Here is a 21,799-nt window from a genome sequence, read left to right on the forward strand (position 1 = left end):
TACAAAATTTGTTTAGCGATAGGTAAAGTAGGTTAAGAAAGAATGTTTCCCTTATTGTGAGGATCTAGAACCAGGGAACAGAGTCTTAGAATAAAATGCAAGCCATAAAAACACAAACAAATAAAAGAAACGGCAAGCCATTTGGGACAGAGATGAGGAGGAACTTCTTCACTCAGAGAGCGATCTTTGGAACTCTCTACTCCAGGTACAAAATGAGGACTGCAGATGCTGGAGATAAGAGTAGAGAATGTGGTGCTGGAAAAGCACAGCAGGTCAGGCAGATTCTGAGGAGCAGGAGGTTCGATGGTTTGGGCATAGGCCCTTCATCAGGACTTCTTCCAAGGATGCCTACCTTAAAGAAGTTCTCCTCCTCTCTCTACAAGCATTCCTGATACAGGGCTTATGCTCGAGACATCATCTCCTCGGATGCTGCTTGACTTGGTGTGCTTTTCCAGCACTACACTCTCGACAACTCTCTACTCCAGAGCGCTGTGCAAGATCAATTATTGAGTTCAAGGCAGATATTGATAGACTTCTAGTTACTAATAACATAAAGGGATGTGAGGATAGAATGGGAATATGGCATTGAGGCAACTGATCAACTGTGACCTACAGGATCTAGGCATGAGGAGCTGAACTGCCTGTTGCTGCTCCTAATTCTTAGCTCGTTCCGATGCATATTTTTTAGGCGAGAATTATAGCAGTGCCAGCTGCAGAGGGCATCAGAGCTGAGCTCAATCCTGAACTCTGTCAAAGAACCATAGGCATTTTCCATAAAGGACATTCAGTCCATTGTGCCTGTGTCTACACCAGTTCTTTGCAAGAGAAATCCAAATTAAGTCCTCCATTCTTTCCCTTTTCTCCCCATAGACCTCCTTTATTATAATATTTATTTAATTTTGCCTTCCGCGCATTAGTCTCTGCTTCAACAGACCTCAGCCACACTTTCCAGGTAGCAGTGTGGGGGGGGGGTAGCAACAGGTACTGATATGGATTTGGAATTTATGCTGATTATTCTGATGATTATTGGAATATACTTACATGTTAATACTTTATTCTTAATATTATAGACTCATTAAATAATTTCATATTTGTTTATTAAAAGAATCTGAAATGATTTGGAAGGAATTGTTTCTATTTGCATCAGTTTCAAGTTCCCTCTGCTTAAGTAATTGCCCCTTCCCTTTCAAACCAGCATTGTAACCTCTTCTTCAAGAAACCCACACTGATTCCTTTATCCTTACAATGTACTGTCCCATCCCCAATCTCCCTTTATTGTGCAAAGTTCTTGAACATGTTGATGCCTCTGGAATCCGCACATTTATTTTCCAAATGTCTATATTCGAACTTGTCTGATCAGGTGACTGCCCTTGCCACAACACTGAAAAGTCCCAATCAGAGTCAACACTGATATTCGCCATAATGGCAGACATAGTGCGCTAAGTCTTCCTCAGTTCTTTGCAACGTTTGAGATGGTGAAGCCAACTTCCTATCACACCTGCCCGTTATTGCACAGTGTGCTAAGACTGGAATTTCTCTACTGTTATTCCATTATTCAAGATTGGAGCGTCTTGAACAATGAGATTCCTTGCTTGGAACTGCTACCCTGTCACCTTTACGTCTGCACTGTTACTCCTGCAGAGTTTACTCAGTTCCTTGCCCTTTGAATCCATTCAAATCCCTTAATGATCTCAAATGACAGCTGTCCCTTCAATCAACTAAGCTCCTATTCTCCAAAATTATCTGGCTGGCCTCCACTAAGACTCCATTTCCTTACATAAAAATCACCATTTTTAATCAAAATTACCTCTTCTAATAATTCCTTCTTTGGTCCAGTGTACATGTTGCTAAATGAAACTCCAAGGGACATGCTAGAATATTAAAGGTAGTTTCTAAATGACTGTTGTTGCTCAGTTAGCAGTGCTCACTAATCACAGTCATTGATATATTGTGTAGTTTTCATACATGTAAAAAACACCTGACCATTTATTTATTTTAAGGAAAATTAAAAGTCTTAGGGTATGCATCACTTTCTGTTGAATAAAATACACCTGATTGAAACAGTTCTTATGGTGTCAGTCCCCTTGCTGGAAGTAATTGAGAGCTCCTCAGAGCCATAGAAAGAAAATGCTTGTATTTCAAAAGCATAAAGTTTATAGACATCAAAAATATAATTTCTTTTGCATTTCATCAACTAATCGTAAAATTTATGCACTTCAAGAAATAGAAGACCTGGAAAAATCTGTAGTATCTTAATTTTTTAAAAAATGTTTATTTCAAAAAAGCAATCTTACACAATCTTCAATCCTGTTTCTGATATGCTACATATATCCACACCATTTTTGATGGTAATTTTTAGGCCGGTTGAAAGAAAATTGAATCGAGAAAAAGCTAAAACATTTTTTTAAAGCCAATGGATGAAGCCATGTTTATGAATGGGGTTGCAAAGTGTAGTTAACTTGAATTAGTTGCTGCATGTTTTAAAAACTGGTCAAATTGACTTGTGAATATTGCTAGGAGAAAGTGAGGACTGCAGATGCTGGAGATCAGAGCTGAAAAAGTGTTGCTGGAAAAGTGCAGCCGGTCAGGCAGCATCCAAGGAGCAGGAGAATTGACGTTTTGGGCATAAGCTCTTCTTCAGGACCCTGAAGAAGGGCTTATGCCTGAAACGTCGATTCACCTGCTCCTTGGATGCTGCCTGACCTGCTGTGCTTTTCCAGCAGCACATTTTTCAGTTGTGAATATTGCTGCATACGTAACTTTATTTTTCCTTTCAGTGAACTTCATCTTCTATCCAACTCCTCTTTTGCCCATGTCACTTACTGTTTTGTAGCTGGGATTTGGACAAAGCAGTTCCAGTGTCAGTTACACCATTGCTTAAAGGTAAAATCCAAAACCATAGATCGTAAATGTAAAATAGTGACAAATATGCCGAGTCAGAAATTTTGAAACAAATCTTAACTCCAAAAAAGTAATGAATTTGTTACCACTTACAGTAGATGATGTGAATAGCATTATTGCATTTAATCAAGGCTTTCAAAAAGAAATTGGATCATCACGTGAAAAGGAAAAATTCAAGGACTACATGAGAAAAATGCAGTAGTGGTACAGGGTTAGGTGCCCTTATAGGCTGTCAGTACAGATACGATGAGTTGAAAAGCTGCTATGCTATAACCGTTCAAATATTTCATAAGTATGTGAGAGAGAAAGGCATAGAAAGATATCCTACTAAGATGAAATTAAGTGAGATAAATATCTCTGGAGCATAAACACCAGTATAGTCCACGAGCTAAAAAAACTTATTTCTTTACTATAAAAATGACATAATTAGATGACTTATAAAAGTAGTGGAGTTGTCTGTGTTATTGACACTAGATGGTGATTAGGAGCTGCAACTTCCCCTAATCAGAGCTATCAAGGTTGGAGGTAGTATATTGGCATGGATAGAGAATTAGCTAATGGGCAGGAAACAGCGTCTAGGAACAAAGTGTTCTTTTTCAGGTTGGCAATCCGTGACCAATGGGGTCCCATAGAGATCAGTGCTGGGACCGTAACTGTTTACAATATATACATTGACTAGGCAGACCAAAGTGAAAATACTGTCTCAAAATTTGCAGGCAACACAAAAATAAGTGTAAAGGCAGGTTGTGAGAGTGATACAGGCGGTTTACGGAGATATAATGATAGGTTAAATGAGTGGACAACAAGTTGACAGATAGAATACAATGTAGGAAAATGGGAAATTGTTCATTTTGGAGGAGAGAACAAAAGAACAAAAAGTTACTTAAATGGAGAAGAACTCCAAAAAGCTGCAGCAGAAAGTGATTTTGCGTACTTATGTGTGAAATGCTGAAAGCTACCAAACAGCTGCAGCAAGTAGTCAGGAAAGCTGGTCCTTATTTCAAGGGAATTGAACTATGGAGTAAGGAAGTCTTGCTGCAACTGTACAAGGTGCTGATGAAACCACGTATGAAATCTGTGACCAAATTTGTCCTCCTTATTTAAGGAAAGAATATATTTTATGGGGGGCAATTCAGAGAATGTTCACTCAGATGATTCCCGGTATGCAGGAATTGTCTTCAGAGCAAAGGCTAAACAGTTTCATAGAATCACACAATGACGGAGCAGGCCATTCAGCCCATCAAGTCCACACCAATCCTCTGAACAGCATCCCACCCAAACCAACTCCCCAGCCCTATACTCATAAACCTGCATTTCCATAGCTAGCCCACATATCCCTGGACACCATGAACAATTTAGCATGGTCAATCCACCTCACCTGCATATCTTTAGACTGTGGGAGAAAACCAGAGCAAAACCATGTAAACACAGGGAGAATGTGCAAACTCCACACCGACAGTCACCTGAGGGTGGAACTGAACCTGAGTCCCTGGCACTATGAGGCAGCAGTGTTAACCGCTGGGCCACTGTGCTGCCATTCATCATTTGGACTCCACTCTTTGGAATATAGCAAAATGAGAGGTGATGTCACTGAAACATACAGGATTCTTAAGGGGCTTGACAGAGTAAATGCCAAAAGAATGTTTCCCCCTCATGGGAGAATCTAGGACAAGAGGGCATAGTTTCACAATAAAGGGTTGCCAATTTAAGACTGTTATGAGGAATTTCTTCACTTGGAGGATTGAAAGTCTTTAGAATTCTTTGCCATAGAGAGCTCCGGGGATAGAGTCCTTGTATATGTTAAAGGCTGAGATAGATAGATAGATAGATTTTTGATCAGTAGGCAAGTCAAGGGTTGCAGGGAAAGAGCAGGAACGTCGGTGTGAAGAATGTCAGATCATCCATGATCCCTTTGAATATTGGAACAGGCTCGAGGGGCTGAATGATCAATTCCTGTTGTTATTTCTTATGGTCTTATAGCACTAAGACCAATTGTAGAATCTGTACTCCTATCTGAACTGAATGACTCCTACACCATTTCGCTTTCCCTGTGCTTCCTGAATTTTAGCAAAATGTTTCAAGGCAGTGAGACACTTCATCATGTGAATGCAGGAATTATGAATGTAAGTTGCTGAGCAGCCGTAAGACCAGTTAGTGAAATTCCTATGTTTAATCATATTTCTGAAAACCGAGTTCCTGTCCTTTCTTTCTCAGCCAGGAGGTAGCTTGCCTATCCATTGCCTTTCTTGCTGATGATCTCACCTGTACTCGTGAGAAAATGCTGTCACTTGCACTGTACTATGTAATGTCTTTGTTGAACTGGCACTCTAAATGTAAAGAAAATGAGGCAACAGAAAACTCTTCTTGGAAGAGAAGGTAATTGTTAGAATGCCAATATATTGGAAAAATAAATCAATTACTTTAAAAAGGTATTGATGAGATTAAAACAAAAAAAATCAATTTTTTTGAAGTTTGACCTTTAAAATATTAGGCTATGAGACTATTCTGTACAAAGGAAAGGGATGAGAAAATGTTACCGACTGAGGGAACCTGTGGGCGCCTGATGCAGGCATTGTCCTGTACTTGAGTCTCCTCTGGGCAGAGGGATGAACCACAAGGTAATTGCGCAGTACTCTGACCACTCCTGTGGGACTGACTAATGAAGGATAAGAGAAATACAATCTTCATGCTAGCTGACTGTTGAAAACTTTAATAATTAATTAGTGTACTGCTATTGCACCCCAGGGTCAGGGATCAAAGAGGAATCTTCAGGCAGCTTTATGTGCAACATTAAGTGGGCATGGTCAGGATGTGAATGTGATGAGCATGATCTTTGTTCAGCTAATTTTACAAAATGACATAAGAATAGCCAAGCTCTGATTTCAGATCTGCTGTTAAAATATGGCATTCTGTTTTGTGCTCTCATGGAAATTTTCTGGCTGGTGGGCTTTGTGCCTTTGAACAGTAGTAAAGACTACAGCACTTCTGCCAATAGTAACTTCAATTATCTATACTCGTAGGTCCAGTTTATGATTTATTTTGTTTGGCATCACAATATGCAGTTCAGTTTATTTTTCCACAAAGGTGCCCTTGCTGTTTTATAACTTTATTGTTGACAGGATGTGACCTTTTTGGCGAGGCTAATATTTGTTATCCATTCCTAGTGAAGGAACAGCAATGTAGGTTCAAGTCAGGATGACAGCTTAGAAGGGAGCTTGCAGCTCGAGGTATTTTCATGCTCTTGCTATTCTTTTCCTTGTAGCTGATAGAGACCACTGGTTTGTAACTTGCTATCGAATGAACCTTGGTGAATTGCTGTTGTGGATCTTATGCAAAGTCCACGGCGACTGTGCATCAGTGTTTGAGGGGGTGAATAAGGTGAAAGCAGGTTACTTTGTTCTGAAAGATGTTGAGCTTTTTGAGTGTTGTTGACCATACTCATCCAGTTAGGGGAAGAATATTCCATCACAATCCTGACTTGTGTTTTGTAGATGGTGGACAGACTTTGGGCAGTCAGAAGGTAAGTTACTCACCTCAGAATGTCAAGCCTCTGACCTGCTTTTGTTGCCATAGTTTTGATGTAAAAAGGGCCTGCTATTCCCAGTACGGAGGTCATTGGTTCACAGGATGTGTTTTATTCACTCTGTGAGATTGTGTCATGTTTTTGAAAGTGCTATGTTTGACCTTTCTGTTAACGTAAAGTGTGTGTGTGTGTAAATGAAGAATGAGTGTGGAACAGCTGTCACTATGCTTCAGGCTATATTCATGCATGGTGTAATATTCATGAATGTTTCACATACATTGGTGGAAATCGCAAGTGCGGACTTTATTTCATGAAGTTACTGTATTTGATATTAATAGGCTACACCTGACAATGAATGAATGACTTTTTTCTGAAGGAGATTTCCATGTTGTAAATCCTTTTATAATAGGTTCCAAAAAGGATGAGACAGCGTGTATATGCTAAATGACTAATAGCAAGTGCTCACATATTAAACAACGTGACTGCACACCACTCAGCTGTTTATGACTCTCACTCACTTCCTGATAACTGAATGATTATTGGCAAACAGGTTATTCAGTGAACAGGAAACAACTGCTTCTCGTTAGGTTGACATGAACAGACACAATCTGTCTCCGACAGATTTCTCCTTATGTCTCCAGCATAAAACGGTTCAGACCACAGTATGTTATCACTAAAGAGGAATTGAACTCGTAATTGTAATTGGTGGTCAGATGAACTGTCATTTGCTCGTGCTGCTGTGCCCTAGATTTTTTCTCTGAAGAGCAGGTCAGAGCCATACTGACTTCTTCCTCGGAAGTTGAGGAAATGATTGCAGAGAGGAATTTCCTGCTGCAAGCACTTCCTGCATAAATTTGATTGTTCTGTGGACAGGAAACATTTGCAATAACTAGGTCTTTCCCACAGTTACGTCGACGCATCCAAAATAGAGGCAAATATCTAAAATTGACAAGCAAAGAGAGAGGGACACACACAGGGAGACAGAAAATGACAGACAGGGACTGAGAGAGATAACTGTGAGGGCTAACTAAGCTGAGTAGCTCCCTGAATTATTTCATAATATCCAAATTCAATTACAAAGCAACTATCCACAAATTTTCAAGTTGTTAAATGTAAGTGTAACTGACACATTCTGAGACCCTCATTGACCCAGAAATTATTGTGCACTTTGGTAGGAATGACATAATTAGGGAAAAGATTAAGGCTTTACAGAGTGAATATAAAAGGTTAGGTAGAAGATTAAAAAACAGAACCTCAACAGTAGTAATCTCTAGTTTACTTTCAGTGCCAAGCTCAAATGAGGGAGAGAATAAAAAGATAAGGGAGATAAATCAATTACTGAAGATATGGTGCAGTATTCAGGGATTCAGATTCTTGGATCATTGGGATCTCTTCTGGGGCAAAAAAACGACATGTTCAAAAAGTATGGGTTTCACCTGAACTGGAAATGGATTAATATCCTAGCAGGAAGATTTACTAATTCTACTAATGGAGACTTAATTATGATAAAGAGGGAATGGAATAACTAGAAAGTTAGATAAAGATGGTTTTGAATCTGAAAATAACAAATTAATTAGAAAAGGCAGAAAAGAGCAAGTCAGAGAATGGAGTAACTCTGAAGAATGAAACTGCATTTATTTCAATGCAAATGGTCTTACAGGTAAGGATGATAAACTAAGGGCATATTTGGGAACATGGTATTGGGATGTCATAGCTATTACAGAAACTTGACTGAGGGATGGACAGGACTGGCAGCTACAAAGTTCCGAGTTTCAGATGCTATAGGGGGAATAAAAAGAGATACAAAAGAGGGGAGGAATGGCATTTCTGATGAAGGAAAACATTACTGCTGTAACTAGAGAAGATATTTCTGAAAAATCATCCACTGAAAATATAGGTTGAAATTAGCAATAATAAAGGCATGATCACCTTGACGGAATCATGTTATAGACTCCCCAGTAGTCAGTAGGAAATTGAAGAACACATAAATCAAGAGATTTCAGTTACATATGAGAATAATAAGGTTTTAATAGTAGATTATATAAATTTTCCAAATGTTGACTGAGACTACCAGAATGTTAAAGGTTTGGATGGTGAAGAATTTGTTAAATGTGTACAAGAAAATTTTCTTTATCAATATGAAAATGTTTCTACTAGAGAAGAAGCAAAACTCGACCTTGAGAAATAAAAAGGAGCAAGTGACTGAAGTGATAGTAAAGGAACAGTTTGGGTTTAGTTACCAGAATTCTATTTGTTATAAAACAGTAATGGAAAAGGTTCAGCCCTCCATAAAAATTAAAGTTTTTAATTATAGTAAGGCATATTTTAACAGTATGAGACAAGAACTTTCAAAAATTGATTGGAGCACAGTGTTCGCAGGTAAGGGGATGTCTGGTAAGTGAGAGGCTTTCAAAAGTGTGATACCGAGAATTCAGAGTTATTATGTTTCTGTTAGAGTGAAAGGTAAGGCTAGTAGGATTAGAGAACAATGGATGAATGAAGACATTGAGGTTCTAGTTGAGAATTAAAATTAATCGTATACAAGTTATAAATAATTGGGTTCAGTTGAATCTCTTGCAGATGAATCTCTTGAACAGTATAGGGCATTCTAAAGAGGGAGATCAGGAAGGCAAAGAGAGGATATGAGATAACCTTGGCAAATAAGGTTAAGCATAATCCAACAAGATTGATGAGGGCAGAATGGTAGACATTGTTTACTTGGTGTTTAGTAAAACCTTTGACAAAGTTCCACATGGTAGACTAATTAGTAAAGTTGGATCCAATGGAATTCAGGATGAGCTTATCAATTGGATACAAAATTAGCAATTTTGAGTGATGGTGAAAGATTTTTTTGGACTGGAGGCCTGTGACCAGTGGTGTTTCCCAGGGATTTGTGCTGGGTCCACTTTTGTTTGTCATTTATAAAACTGATTTATCTGAGAATATAGAAAGCCTGGTTAGCATGTTTGCAGATGACATCAAGATTGGTGGTGCAATCAGTGAAGAAGGTTATCTAAGTGGACAGTGAAGAGGTTTTCTAAGATTACAAAGAGATCTTGATCAGTTGGATCAAAGGGCTGAAGACTGGCTGATGGAGTTTAATTTGGATAAATGTATGGTATTGCATTTTGGTAAAACAAACAAGGCCAGCACTTATACAATTAAAAGTAGGACCTTGGGCAATGTTGTAGAACAGAGAGACTTCGAGGTTGAGGTACATAATTCTTTGAAGTTTGCATCACATAGTGATAGGGATAGAGTTTAAAAGTGTGGCGCTGGAAAAGCACAGCAGGTCAGGCAGCATTCCGAGGAGCAGGAGAGTCGATGTTTTGGGCATAAGTCCTTCATAAGCTGGTTAAGAAGGTGTTTAGCATGATTGCCTCCGATGCTTAGACCTTTGAGTACAAGAGTTGGGACATTATGTTGAGATTGCACAGGACAATGGTGAGGCCTCTTCTGGAGTACTGTGTCCAGTTCTGGAAGGATATTATTAAGCTGGAAAGGGATTTGAAGATGCTCCCAGAAATGGGCTGAGACTTTTCACTGAAGCATGGGAGGTTGAGGGGTGATCTTATCTAGGTTTATAAAATCATGAGGGGTATACATAAGTTGAATGCCAGGTGTCTTTTCCCCAGGGTGGGGGATTTCAAAACTAGAGGGTGTATTTTCAACGTGAGAGCAGAAAGATTTTAAAAAGATATGTGGGGCAATTGTTTTACACAGAGAGTAGTTCATGGGAGGAATGAACTTCCAGAGGAAACGATGTATGTGGCTACAGTTACAACGTTTAAAAGATATTTAGATAAGTACATGAATAAGAAATATTTGGAGGGATATGGGCAAGCGAGTGATCTAGTTTAGTTTGTGGTTGTGGTCGGCTTGGACTGGTTGGACCGAATGGTCTGTTTCCATGCTATATGACTCTATGACTCTACGACTGTCTGTAACATTTAAATAGCCATTTATTGGTGTTGGTGGGGTTCATGAACTCACAGAGCCTGGAAGGAGAAGATAACTACGTTGAAGCCATCAGATATCTGAATGTTTAAAGCCAAGAATGCCACATGCTATTTGAATTCTGTACAAAGGATTTTAAAAAAATGTTTGTATTTATTGACTTAGATACATATTGGTTTCTTGGCTGTACACAAATAAGATACTTTCAGCAATGATGGTTGGTTTTCTTTGGGTAGCTGATTGTATCTTTTGAAGCTTAGGACTGAAACTTTGAAAGTGTATAAGCACTTTTGAAGCTTATTTGGGATTGTGTGGGAATTGGTGAAACTGTTTGTAGGATATCCTCAGGTGCAGGTCAGTATTTGCTGAGTGACCTGAAAATGTATCACTACTTGGAGATGGATCCCTTCATTAGTAATTATGTGGGCCTTCTGGGAGGGAAAACGGATATGCAGGTGTGAACCAGTATTTTCCAGAGGTCACTGGATTTTAGAGATTTTCTTAAAGTTTGCTGGAAATGTATCAATATTTACAGCTCATCCACACATCAAATCTTTAAACCACTTCAGTTGACCATCTTTCAATGAAATAAAACAAAAAAAACGCTTACCGCAGAGTTAAACTAAGATCATGCCCGTGTTAGATTGCTAATGTGCTAATAATGTTGTTTTCTTCTCCTCATAGTGGTTTCATCTGTCAGTCCTGCACCAAGTTTTATACGCCATGAGTCTTATGACAGCCTGGGATCAGACAACAGTGGTCAAGAAGATGAGGAGTGGTTGTCACAGGTGGGGTTTGCAAAACAATATTTACCTATGACTGCTGATGAACAAATCCTTACGATGATCTTTGCTTTCCATTCTCTGCAATCATGGGCTCACTTAAAACTCTGCTGTACATATTCTAACTCATTTCAAATACAATCACTTATAATCCTGATTTCAGTACCTTAAATTGGCTTAAAATTCAGTGATTTTTATTTTTAAAATGCTTGTCCTTGATTTCAAATCTTTCCATTGCTTCGCCTCTCCTATATCCATAATCTCCTACATCTCTCTTTGTGCCTTCCATTGTGATTTCTTGCCCACCCTCAGTATCTATCAATCTACCTTTGGCAGCCATTCTTTAGCAGCTTTGGTCTCAAGCTTAGTCATAGAGTCATAAGCTCTTGAATTTCCTCCCTAACTCTCTCTATTTCTCAACATGTTTCTCCCACATTTAAGATATTCCTTATTTCCACCTGTCCTAATACTTCTGCGTGAATCCAATCTTGATGCAAAGTTTGGTCTTAGTAACATTTGTATGAAGCAGCATGGCACTTCTTGCTATTTGAAAAGTGCCATATAAATGCAAGTTGTTGTTTTGTATTGTCATTTTCAGAATATAACTTATATTCTGAGCATCCTTTTGTAATAAGTATCTGACACACAGTTCTTGATAGAGAAAATTGAAATGCGTATTTTTAGATTTAGTGAGATTATCCTTACAGATATTTGAACTTACTTAGCAGATTGAAATGGGACTCAGAAATCAGCATGTGATTTTCCTGGAAGTATCCAACTAACAGCCAAAGGGAGCATTCTGAATCCAATTAAAAATGACGGGTGGGCTTTTGAAGGTTAAGAAGCAATCAAAGGACTTGTAGCAAAAAAACAGTAACAGAATGTGATAGCTGTGAGTGGAGACACTCAATCCCTTTTTTTACAATTTATAAACCAAAAAAAGGGCTTTGCTATTGGATCACTGCTATGGTGAAGGTGGACAGCAGAGAAGAAAATTTAAAAATAAGGCAAGTCTCATTTAGATGGATATGAAGAAGGTTTTCTTTCTGAGGGCCATTGGACTTTGGAATTCTCTTCCTTAGAGAGTCATAGAAGCTATTTCACTGAATATATCCGAGGCTAAATTAGACAGATTTTGATTACATTGGGAGTTGAGGGTTAATAGAGGGTGGCAGACAGGAAAGCTGAGTTAAGGCAATGAATCAGAGCAGATATTGTGGAATTGAGGAGCAGGCTTAGTGGGCTGAATGGCCTTATGAGTTTATAGAGTGGCCCGGGGTTGTTTCTGCATTCAGTCAGGTAGTGAAGACATCTAATTTTGCCTTAAGTACCCGCCTTGCCCAATTCCACATTCCCATAATTCTGCCACCAGGAGGCCATTTCCAGACAGCTAAATGAGCCCCCACCACCTTTGGGAACCCGAAGGGCAAGTGGAAAATCTGAGCCCCTCCCATTAAGCCATCAGGAAAATGACTGGGAATGAGAAGGTGATGAAGCTGAAGAACTGGTACAATGTTTATCATTATCTCATCTTCATTTTCAATTCTGGTGGTGTTTCATATTTTAACCTGTAAAGCCTGATTTTTTTTTGGATGTCCCATATGAATTCAGGGAGTTGACAGTCTAATGGTATTTTAGCTGGGCTGATGGTCCAGAGACCCAAGTGATGTTCTCGAGACTCGGGTTTGGTTCCGACAACGACAGATAGTGAAATTAGAATTCAATAAAAATCTGGAATCAAGACTCTTGCTGATTGTTGGAAAAATCCATCAGGTTCACTAATGTCCTTTAGGGAAGGAAAACTGCCTTGCTTAATGGTCTCCCATTCATGTGATTCCTGACCCACAGTAATGTGGTTGATTCTTAACTGCCCTCTGGGCAATGAACACCGGCCCAGCCAACAATGTCTACATGCTGTGAATGAATATATAGCCAAATGATGCTGGTTTTGAATTGCAAACATTCTTGTTACCAGACAGCAATATGTCACAAATAGAAAATGAGATAGGTAACTGGTTAATATGAGTTTGATGGGTTTCTTTTTATTTTGGAGGTGGGTACATTGACCATGACATGTAAAATGTCATCTTGGGGTAAATAGGACCTTGATTTAGAAACTCATCCAAATGTTGCCAGCTCTGACACTGCAGCTCATGAACAATACTTTGTGAAATAGTGACAGAGAAACTTAGAGAGGGAATTCCAATATTAGCCCAGATTATGACTGCAGTCCGGAATGGAGCCCTTGACCCAATCACCTTCTGATTCTGAGGCAAGTGTAGTTCCACTGAACCAAGCTAAATATTTAAAACAAAATTAATTCATTTGTAATTTGCAGAAATGTTGTCTGTGATGTTCTTCCAAGTGTTCTGAACTTCTTTCCGTGTTGTTTATCCATACAAACTGTAACACTATGTTCTTCATCTTCATAGTGAGGTAATAGTATTCTGGGTAGGATGGCATTATTCCAGTTCAGACATGTGTATATTTTAATTTAAGCGTATATTTTAATAATAGAAAACATTATAAAATAATTGCAAAACTTTAAAATCAAAAATTATTTCTAAAGGTGACTAAAAGTTTCTATGAGTGACTTACATCATTATCCAACTGATGGTGGAGGAAGAGGACTTATGCAATAGGCTCGTCAATATATTTTAACACCTGGCACATGTTTTATTCCTTTTGTTCCACATCAAGGGCCATGAAATTTGTGCAGCCTTTCTATAAATTAGTTTCAGCAAACATTAGCTAAGTTGGTCGATAAAATATGTAAAATACCTAATGGCACCAGTGCATCCATCAAAGAGTGGGAGGTGAAACAGGTTTATGGAAGGAAATAAGACAGTCCATCTCACAGCAAGAAAGTCCATTTACCTAGCAACATCTATTTAAACAATGAACTGCAGGAAACAGTTTACAGAGTTATTTAAAAATAATTTCTTTGAACTACAATAAACAAGACTCCCAAATGAAACTGTAGCAATATCTCCCTCCCCCCCCAAAAAAAATCAGGGTAGTTTATTCAGCAAAATGCAATGAGTGGAGGATGATTACAAAATACAAATGTGAATAGAAATCAAATTCAGTCACTTAAGACAGCGCAATCTCCAAGTATGTTTGACAGGGAATTACCCAAGGATCACGGTTCATGCTGGTAATAGTGTATGCAATGATTTGAGACATTAAGGTTACTTTGTAATTTGAACGATTTGGGCTTGTTTGCTAATTTTTAAAGTTAAGCGATATGGAATCAGTGAATGATATATTTCAATGAAGGTCATTTGGTCCTATGTTCACCCTTTGCAAGAGCTATTCAATTGATCGTCCTCACCAAGTCTGTCCCCAGAGAGCCCTTTACACTTTTTCTCTCAATTATTCGTTAAACTCCCCTTTTGAAAGTCAGACCACTAAATTTGCTATTTAGATGACTTCCAGCTTGAACCACAAGCCTAGATTGCTTGAGGAACGCCAGCTCGGAGATGATGAGCTAGAGTGTGAGCTTTGAACTCAGCCACATCAGGGAAGGGGATGCTGTGTTTCAGGAGGCAGTCACACCCTTTAGGTTAAGTACTTCAAATTTGGTCAGTGGTTAGGGACATGAGGATGTGACTACAAGTGAAGCAGAGAGAGAGAGAGAGATCCTGAATTTAGCATCGGAGGAACCTCAGCTCTTAACCTTGTCCAAATGGTCTCAGGTGCTTGCTTGCTGTGTGGATCAGGAAAAGGACTGTAGAGAGAATAGGCAGCTTGACTACTACAACATGGTACAGAAGGCCATTGAAATGGGGGAATAAGAAGGAAAGTGGTAGTGGTAGGGGATTCTGTAATTTAAGATATAGGTAGCGACATTTGAAAACAGGAATGATAGTTCTGCATGGTATGTTGCCTGCCTGGTGCAAAGATAATGGGCATCTCACACCAGCTTGAAACAATGTTGGCATGGAGAGAGGGAGGATCTAGTTAATGTGGTCCATGTTGGAACCAACAGCATAGGCAAGAGCTCCAATTATAGGGAATATCAAAAATTCAGAACAATAATACAGGCAGGAACTCAAGGGTTCCAATCACTGGTTATTACCTATACCACATGCAAATTGACATAGACATAAGAAAATTATGGAAGTAAATAGATGGCTAAAGATGTGGTGTGGGAAAGAAGGATTCAGTTTCATGGGACACTGCCATTGGTGTTGGAACAGGAATGAACTGTACCATTCAGACAGGCTCCACCTGATCCATTGTCCTGGCAGAAAGGCTAACTAGGGTGGTCACAAGGACTTTAAACTAGTCAATGGTGGTGAAGGAGTGCTCTTGGGAAGTCAATATAGTTTCAAAATCAAGTAACATGACAAAGTAAAGAAACAGTTAGAAATCCTACTTCAGGCATGGCAAGTAATGGCAAAACTCTAAGGATCGTATTGACTAAACCAGAAGAGAGAAATAATAAGCAGTGAATAAAGCAACAGTGCTGGGGCAGGTTGTAAGGCCCAAATAAGAGTTCAATGTAAATTGCACACAGCGTAAGGAATAAAATGAGCTGCAGGCACAAATTCAAATTGGAGATTATGATATGGTAGCCATTGCTTAAACATGGTTGCAAGATGATTGAGATTGGGAACTAAATATACCAGATTATGAGGTTTACAGGATGGGCAGAGAAAGTGGAGTAGCTTAGTGATGTGAAACAAAATTACCTCAATGATGAGGGAGGGGAAAGCATTCAATAGAGACTGTGTGGGTGGAACATACGAACAGTAGAGGATCTAAAATTGTAATTGGTGTTGTGTACAGACTCAAGATTAGAGTGGTGCTGGAAAAGCACAGCAGGTCAAGCAGCATTCGAGGAGCAGGAAAATCGACATTTCGACAAGAGCCCTTGCCTGGAAGCAGCTCTGAAGTGCTATGTTATAGAAATGCAGAAATTAAGCAAGTGTGGAACAAAACTAGTGTAGGGAATTTTTAATTTCAACATAGACTGGGAGAGGTATCTGTCAGAAAGGTAGTGAATTTCTGGAGTGTACCTGGGATAGTTTCCGATAGTAATACATCCCATATATAACAAGGGAATAAACAATATTATGTTTAGCAATGAGAAATGGACCAGATTTAATTAGTCACCTAATTATGCATGAACATTTATATATAGTTATCATAACATGACCGAGTTAAAAGTAACATTTGAAAACGAATAGCATGAATCAATTAGTTTTAGATTTAGGTAAGGCCAACTTTCACAAGATGAAACAGAGATTGTCCATAGTAAACAGGGAACATCTGCTATTGAGTAAAACAGCGAAAGAACAGTGGAGGATGTTTAAAGAAACATTTTAGCACAATACAAAACTAGTTTATACAGAGGAATTATCCGAATACCAATTATCCGAAAATCGGATTATCTGAAGGAGATCTCGAGGTCCCGACAGAAACATTACATCAAAGACGTGTGTCCAACACTGATCGCGTCTTTTGTTTACAGTGATTAAATGTGCTGCCGAGAACAGTCCCAGACATTGTCTCTAAATGACTTACCTCCCACCCTGTCTCTCTCTCTTCCCACATTCTCCCTGGAGTTCTACACAGGGGTGTACGCTAAACCTCCCTTCCCCAGACAATCTCTCCAACATTGTCCAGTACAGAGCAAAGGTGGAACTTGTCAGAAAGTTGCAGTTAAAAAGGTGTGTGTGTGTGTGTGTGTGTGTGTGTGTGTGTGTGTGTGTGTGCGTTGAAGACTAACTGCTTCGCCCCCCCCCCCCACCACCTCCAAAAGGACAGTTGCAGCAGCAGCAGTGATGTTGTTGATTTCCAGTCCAGCTGCCCCAGAGAGGGGGTGGGGGATGTGCACGTGGGGTAGGTAGGGGGCGGTGTTAGGGCAGACGGGGTGCAGGCAGGGGGTGGTGTTGAATGGGATTGGGGGCATGCAATAAGGTGTTGGACGGGGTTGGAGGCGGGGAGAGGGCGGGGGCTCATGTGCACTATGATGCTGCCATATCTCCTGAACAGGGAGCAGACTTTACAGAAAACTCCAAGCCCCAGAAAAAAGGCATTCAATCGATTAACCAAATAATCAATTATCCAAACGAAATAGCGCCCGCCCATCTCAAATGGATAATCGAGGTTCCTCTGTACTCCGGAGAGGGAAAACTCCACTTCACAGAGAAAAAAATGAATTATTGACAAAGAGTTAAGGGACAGCATAAAACTAGAGGAAAGGGCTTACAAAATTGCAAAAGACGGCACAGAATGCGAAGGATACCAGTAAAGGGCCTCAAATCAGCTTCCAAAAGCAACTAAAAGGAATTATGAAAGGAAATTTGGTAGGGACATCAAAATTAATAAGAAATTTTATAGTTACAATAGGGGAAAGTGGGTGATCGGGAACAATGTTCGTCCACTAAAGACTGAAAGTGGGGGTATTGCAAATGATAATGGAGAAATTGCAGACATATTGAATAATTACTTTGCCTCGGTATTTATAGTAGAGAAGGATGACAGCATGCCTGAAGTCTGGGAGAAATTAATCGTGGATCAGGAACAGGGCCTGAAAAGAATTAAAGTAGGTAAAAGATCAGGGATGGCACAGTGGTTCAGTGTTCAGCACTGCTGCCTTACAGTATCAGGGACACGGGTTCGATTCAAGCGTCAGGTAACCGACTTTGTGGAGTTTGCACATTCTCCCCGTGTCTGTGTGTGTTTCCTCTGGATACTTCGGTTTTTTTTCCACAATCCAAAGATATGCAAGTTAGGTGAATTGGCCATGCTAAATTTCCCACAGTATTAAGTACATTACTCAGGTGTAAATATAGGGTAGGGGATTGGGTCGGGGTGGGTTACTCTTCAGAGGATCGGTGTGGGCTTGTTGAGCTGAAGGACCCATTTCCATACTGTAGGGAATCTAATCTCATCAGTATTGAGGAAATTAGTAGAATGAAAGAGTGACAAATCCCCAGGACCTGATGGTTTCCTTCAGAGGGTCATAGAGTCATAGAGATGTACAGCACGGAAACAGACCCTTCGGTCCAACCCGTCCATGCTGACCAGATATCCCAACCCAATCTACTCCCACCTGCTAGCACCTGGCCCATATCCCTCCAAACCCTTCCTATTCATATACCCATCCAAATGCCTACAATTGTACCAGCCTCCACCGCATCTTCTGGCAGCTCATTCCATACACGTACCACCCTCTGCGTGAAAAAGTTGCCCCTTAGGTCTCTTTTATATCTATCCCCTCTCACCCTAAATCTGTGCCCTCTAATTCTGGACTCCCCTATCCCAGGGAAAAGACTTTGTCTATTTATCCTATCCGTGCCCCTCATAATTTTGTAAACCTCTATAAGGTCACACTTCATCCTCTGATGCTCCAGGGAAAACAGCCCCAGCCTGTTCAGCCTCTCCCTGTAGCTCAGATCCTCCAACCCTGGCAATATCCTTGTAAATCTTTTCTGAACCCTTTCAAGTTTCACAAAATCTTTCCTATAGGAAAGAGACCAGAATTGCACACAATATTCCAACAGTGGCCTAACCAATGTCCTGTATAGCCTCAACATGACCTCCCAGCTGCTGTACTCAATACGCTGACCAATAAAGGGAAGCATACAAATGCCTTCTTCACTATCCTATCTACCTGCGATTCCACTTTCAAGGAGCTGTGAACCTGCACTCCAAGGTCTCTTTGTTCAGCAACACTCCCTGGGACCTTACCATTAAGTGTATAAGATTTGCTAAGATTTGCTTTCCCAAAATGAAGCACCTTGCATTTATCTGAATTAAACTCCATCTGCCACTTCTCAGCCCATAGGCCCAACTGGTCCAGATCCTGTTGTAATCTGAGGTAACCCTCTTCGCTGTTCACTACACCTCCAATTTTGAGACACCAGGGAGACAACACACCATTCTGCTTTTTCTCTGCTGGTCACAGAAACGTCTGTCTGTACCTCTGACTACAGAATCCCCTCACACAATTGATCTCTTGGAAGCAGACTTACCCCTCGTTGCCTTAGACCTAGTCTCAATACCAGAAACTTGGCTGTTAAAGGATGGAGGGGAGCAAATTTTAGATGTGCTTTTCGAGTTCCCTAGATATAGGAGTCATCCCTCCTCGTTGGAAAATTGCATTTCACTCAATTTTCTTGAAGAAGGTTGAGAGAGGAAAATCAGGGAACTACAGACCAGTTAGCCTAACATTTGTGGTGGGGCAATTGTTGGAGTCTATAATCAAAAATGATTGATAATCACTGAATATCTTGAAAGTTTCCAGTTAATCGAGGAGAACCAGCATGGATTCATGACAGGTAGGTCATGCCTGACAAACCTCATTGCATTTTTTGAAAAAGTGACTAAAGTAGTGGAATGCTTATGGATGGTTGATTATATGGACTTCCAGAAAGCAGTTGATAAAGTCCCATGTAAGAGTTTGTTCACTGATGTAGCAGCCCACGAATTGAGGGCAGGTTACACACCTGGCAGGGGATTTGTTTGGTAGATGAGAAAAGCATCTGGATGTGGCCAGTGGTGATCCATAAAGATTTGTGTTCAGACCTTAATTATTCACATTATTTATTCAAGACTTGAATAATGACATGGCTAAAATTGCCAATGACACAAAATTAGGTAACATTGTAGACAATGTAGATGGTAGCATAAATTTACAAATGGATATTTGTGGACTCGGTGAATGGGCAAAATTGTGACAGATCTTGCAAATCTCACTAACAGGTGCAGAAAATAATCAAGGAAGCTAATGGAATGCTGGCCTCTTTATATGGAGAACTCGACTACAAGGCTGCAGAAGTTATGCTGCTATTAGACAAAATCCTGGTTAGACCCAATTGGATTACTGTGAGCAGATCTGGGCGCAACCCCTTCAGAAAAATATATTGGCATTGAATGGAATACAATGTAGATTTACAAGAATGATACTTAGACTTCAGGGGTTAGTTCTGAGGAGAAATTACACAAATAAATCCTGTTTCTCTGGAATTTAGACGGTTAAGGAATAACCTGATCAAAGTCTCCAAGATGTTAACATGAAAGGATGGAGTACATAAAGTTAAGCTGTTTCCAATGGTTGGAGATTCCAGACTGGACACCATAATCTGAGAATTAGAGCCAGACCATTCAGGAGAGTTGTTAGGAAGCACTTCTACACACAAGGCTGATAGACATTTGGAACTCTCGTCCACAAACCGCAGTGGATGCTGGATCAGTTAATTTTAAATCTGAGATAGATAATTTTTTGAACAAAGGTATTCAAGGATATGGACCCCAGGCTGGTATATAGAATCAGGCCACAGATAATCCATTATCTCATTGAATGATGGAATAAGCTCAAGGAGATAAATGGCCTACCTTCCTGTTCCTATGTTCCTACAATGCTGCCTTGGACAGCTAATTGTGATATTATTATGTGACTGGTATAACAACCCTTCTGTAACTTTTTTGTGTACATTGAACTTATCTAGTTTAAATGAAGTTGATTAAACTAAGGAGCACAATAATTGTATTGAGAGCAGAATCTTTGGCCTATCCAGTCTATCTGAGAAAAGGGCTGAAAATGTGTTGCTGGAAAAGCGCAGCAGATCAGGCAGCATCCAAAGAGCAGGAGAATCGACGTTTCGGCCATGAGCTCTTCTTCAGGGCCAAAGACCAAATCATCCCAATCACGCTGGCATCTTCTCCAGTCATGTCAGTCCTGTGAAATATACAAGCAGAAGTTCAAGATAATATATCCCATTTCCGATGGTATCAGATATATTATGTTGTGCTTATTCCCTATCCTGTGGAAGGAGAAGGAATAAGTCACTTGTCTTTATAAACTACTTTAGGACTGTCCCCAGGGACGACTGCCCTGGACGGGTTTTAGAAACAAGGAAAGGTGATGCAAACATTACTTTGCTATGGTAAAAGAGCAGCTGTTGCTGAATTTTCCCTTTCAATGTACAGTTCAGTTAATGTGTGCTGTCAGAATGCAAGGTAGACACAATATGTCTGCATTTGATGGAACAGCCGGTTCAGCAGTAACAGCTGGCCATAGCCTCAGTGAAAACTGAACAAGCATCTGTTCAATTTTCAGCTCTGCCACACTGATGGTGTTGGTGATTAATCTGCAAAGCTGTTGTGTCTTTCTCCCCCTGTGCATTTAAAAAATAATAGCAAGGATATTAAAATGTAAAAATGCCTCTAAAAGTAGGATTCTAATAATTTATTTTGAAAAAACCTCTAATCTCTGCTGCAGCTAGACTGGAAGAGTTCATCTGTAAAATGGATCAGACATTAGTACCATCTGATGTGACCTTGCTTGTGCTGAATCCTGACCCACATTCTCCCTTTTTCAGCAGCCCACCCACCTGATTTTAGCAGTCAATGTGCTCATTCCCTCCACGAGGAAAATGTGTTGTTTTCAAGAATTGTTTTCAAAAAACATGTAGTAAAATTCCAACTTTCTATTCTTTAAGCAGCCTATACTTATAACATATATTAATACCATTATAATACGCACAGTAATAAACACCCAGGCATAGCCACAGGCTAGTAATATATACAAGGGGTTCAAATTGTTTATGAATGGGCTATCAGCTACAATCAAATGCAAGGGTGTGGGGAAGGGTTGGTGGGTGCGGAGTGAGTGTCAAGT

At 39.8% G+C, this 21,799-nt stretch overlaps 1 protein-coding gene across 2 annotated transcripts in view; it reads left to right on the forward strand.

The window, feature by feature from the left end:
• Window positions 1-21,799, forward strand: part of bcas3 (BCAS3 microtubule associated cell migration factor) — a 1,146,863-nt gene that overhangs the window by 672,014 nt on the left and 453,050 nt on the right. For both annotated transcript variants that reach the window (XM_060847956.1, XM_060847957.1), the window contains exon 20: window positions 11,066-11,169. In XM_060847956.1, the coding sequence (XP_060703939.1) occupies window positions 11,066-11,169 (104 nt within the window). The remainder of the gene's footprint in view (window positions 1-11,065; window positions 11,170-21,799) is intronic.

The sequence above is a fragment of the Hemiscyllium ocellatum genome, chromosome 31 (genome assembly GCF_020745735.1).
Source record: "Hemiscyllium ocellatum isolate sHemOce1 chromosome 31, sHemOce1.pat.X.cur, whole genome shotgun sequence".
NCBI lineage: Eukaryota > Metazoa > Chordata > Chondrichthyes > Orectolobiformes > Hemiscylliidae > Hemiscyllium > Hemiscyllium ocellatum.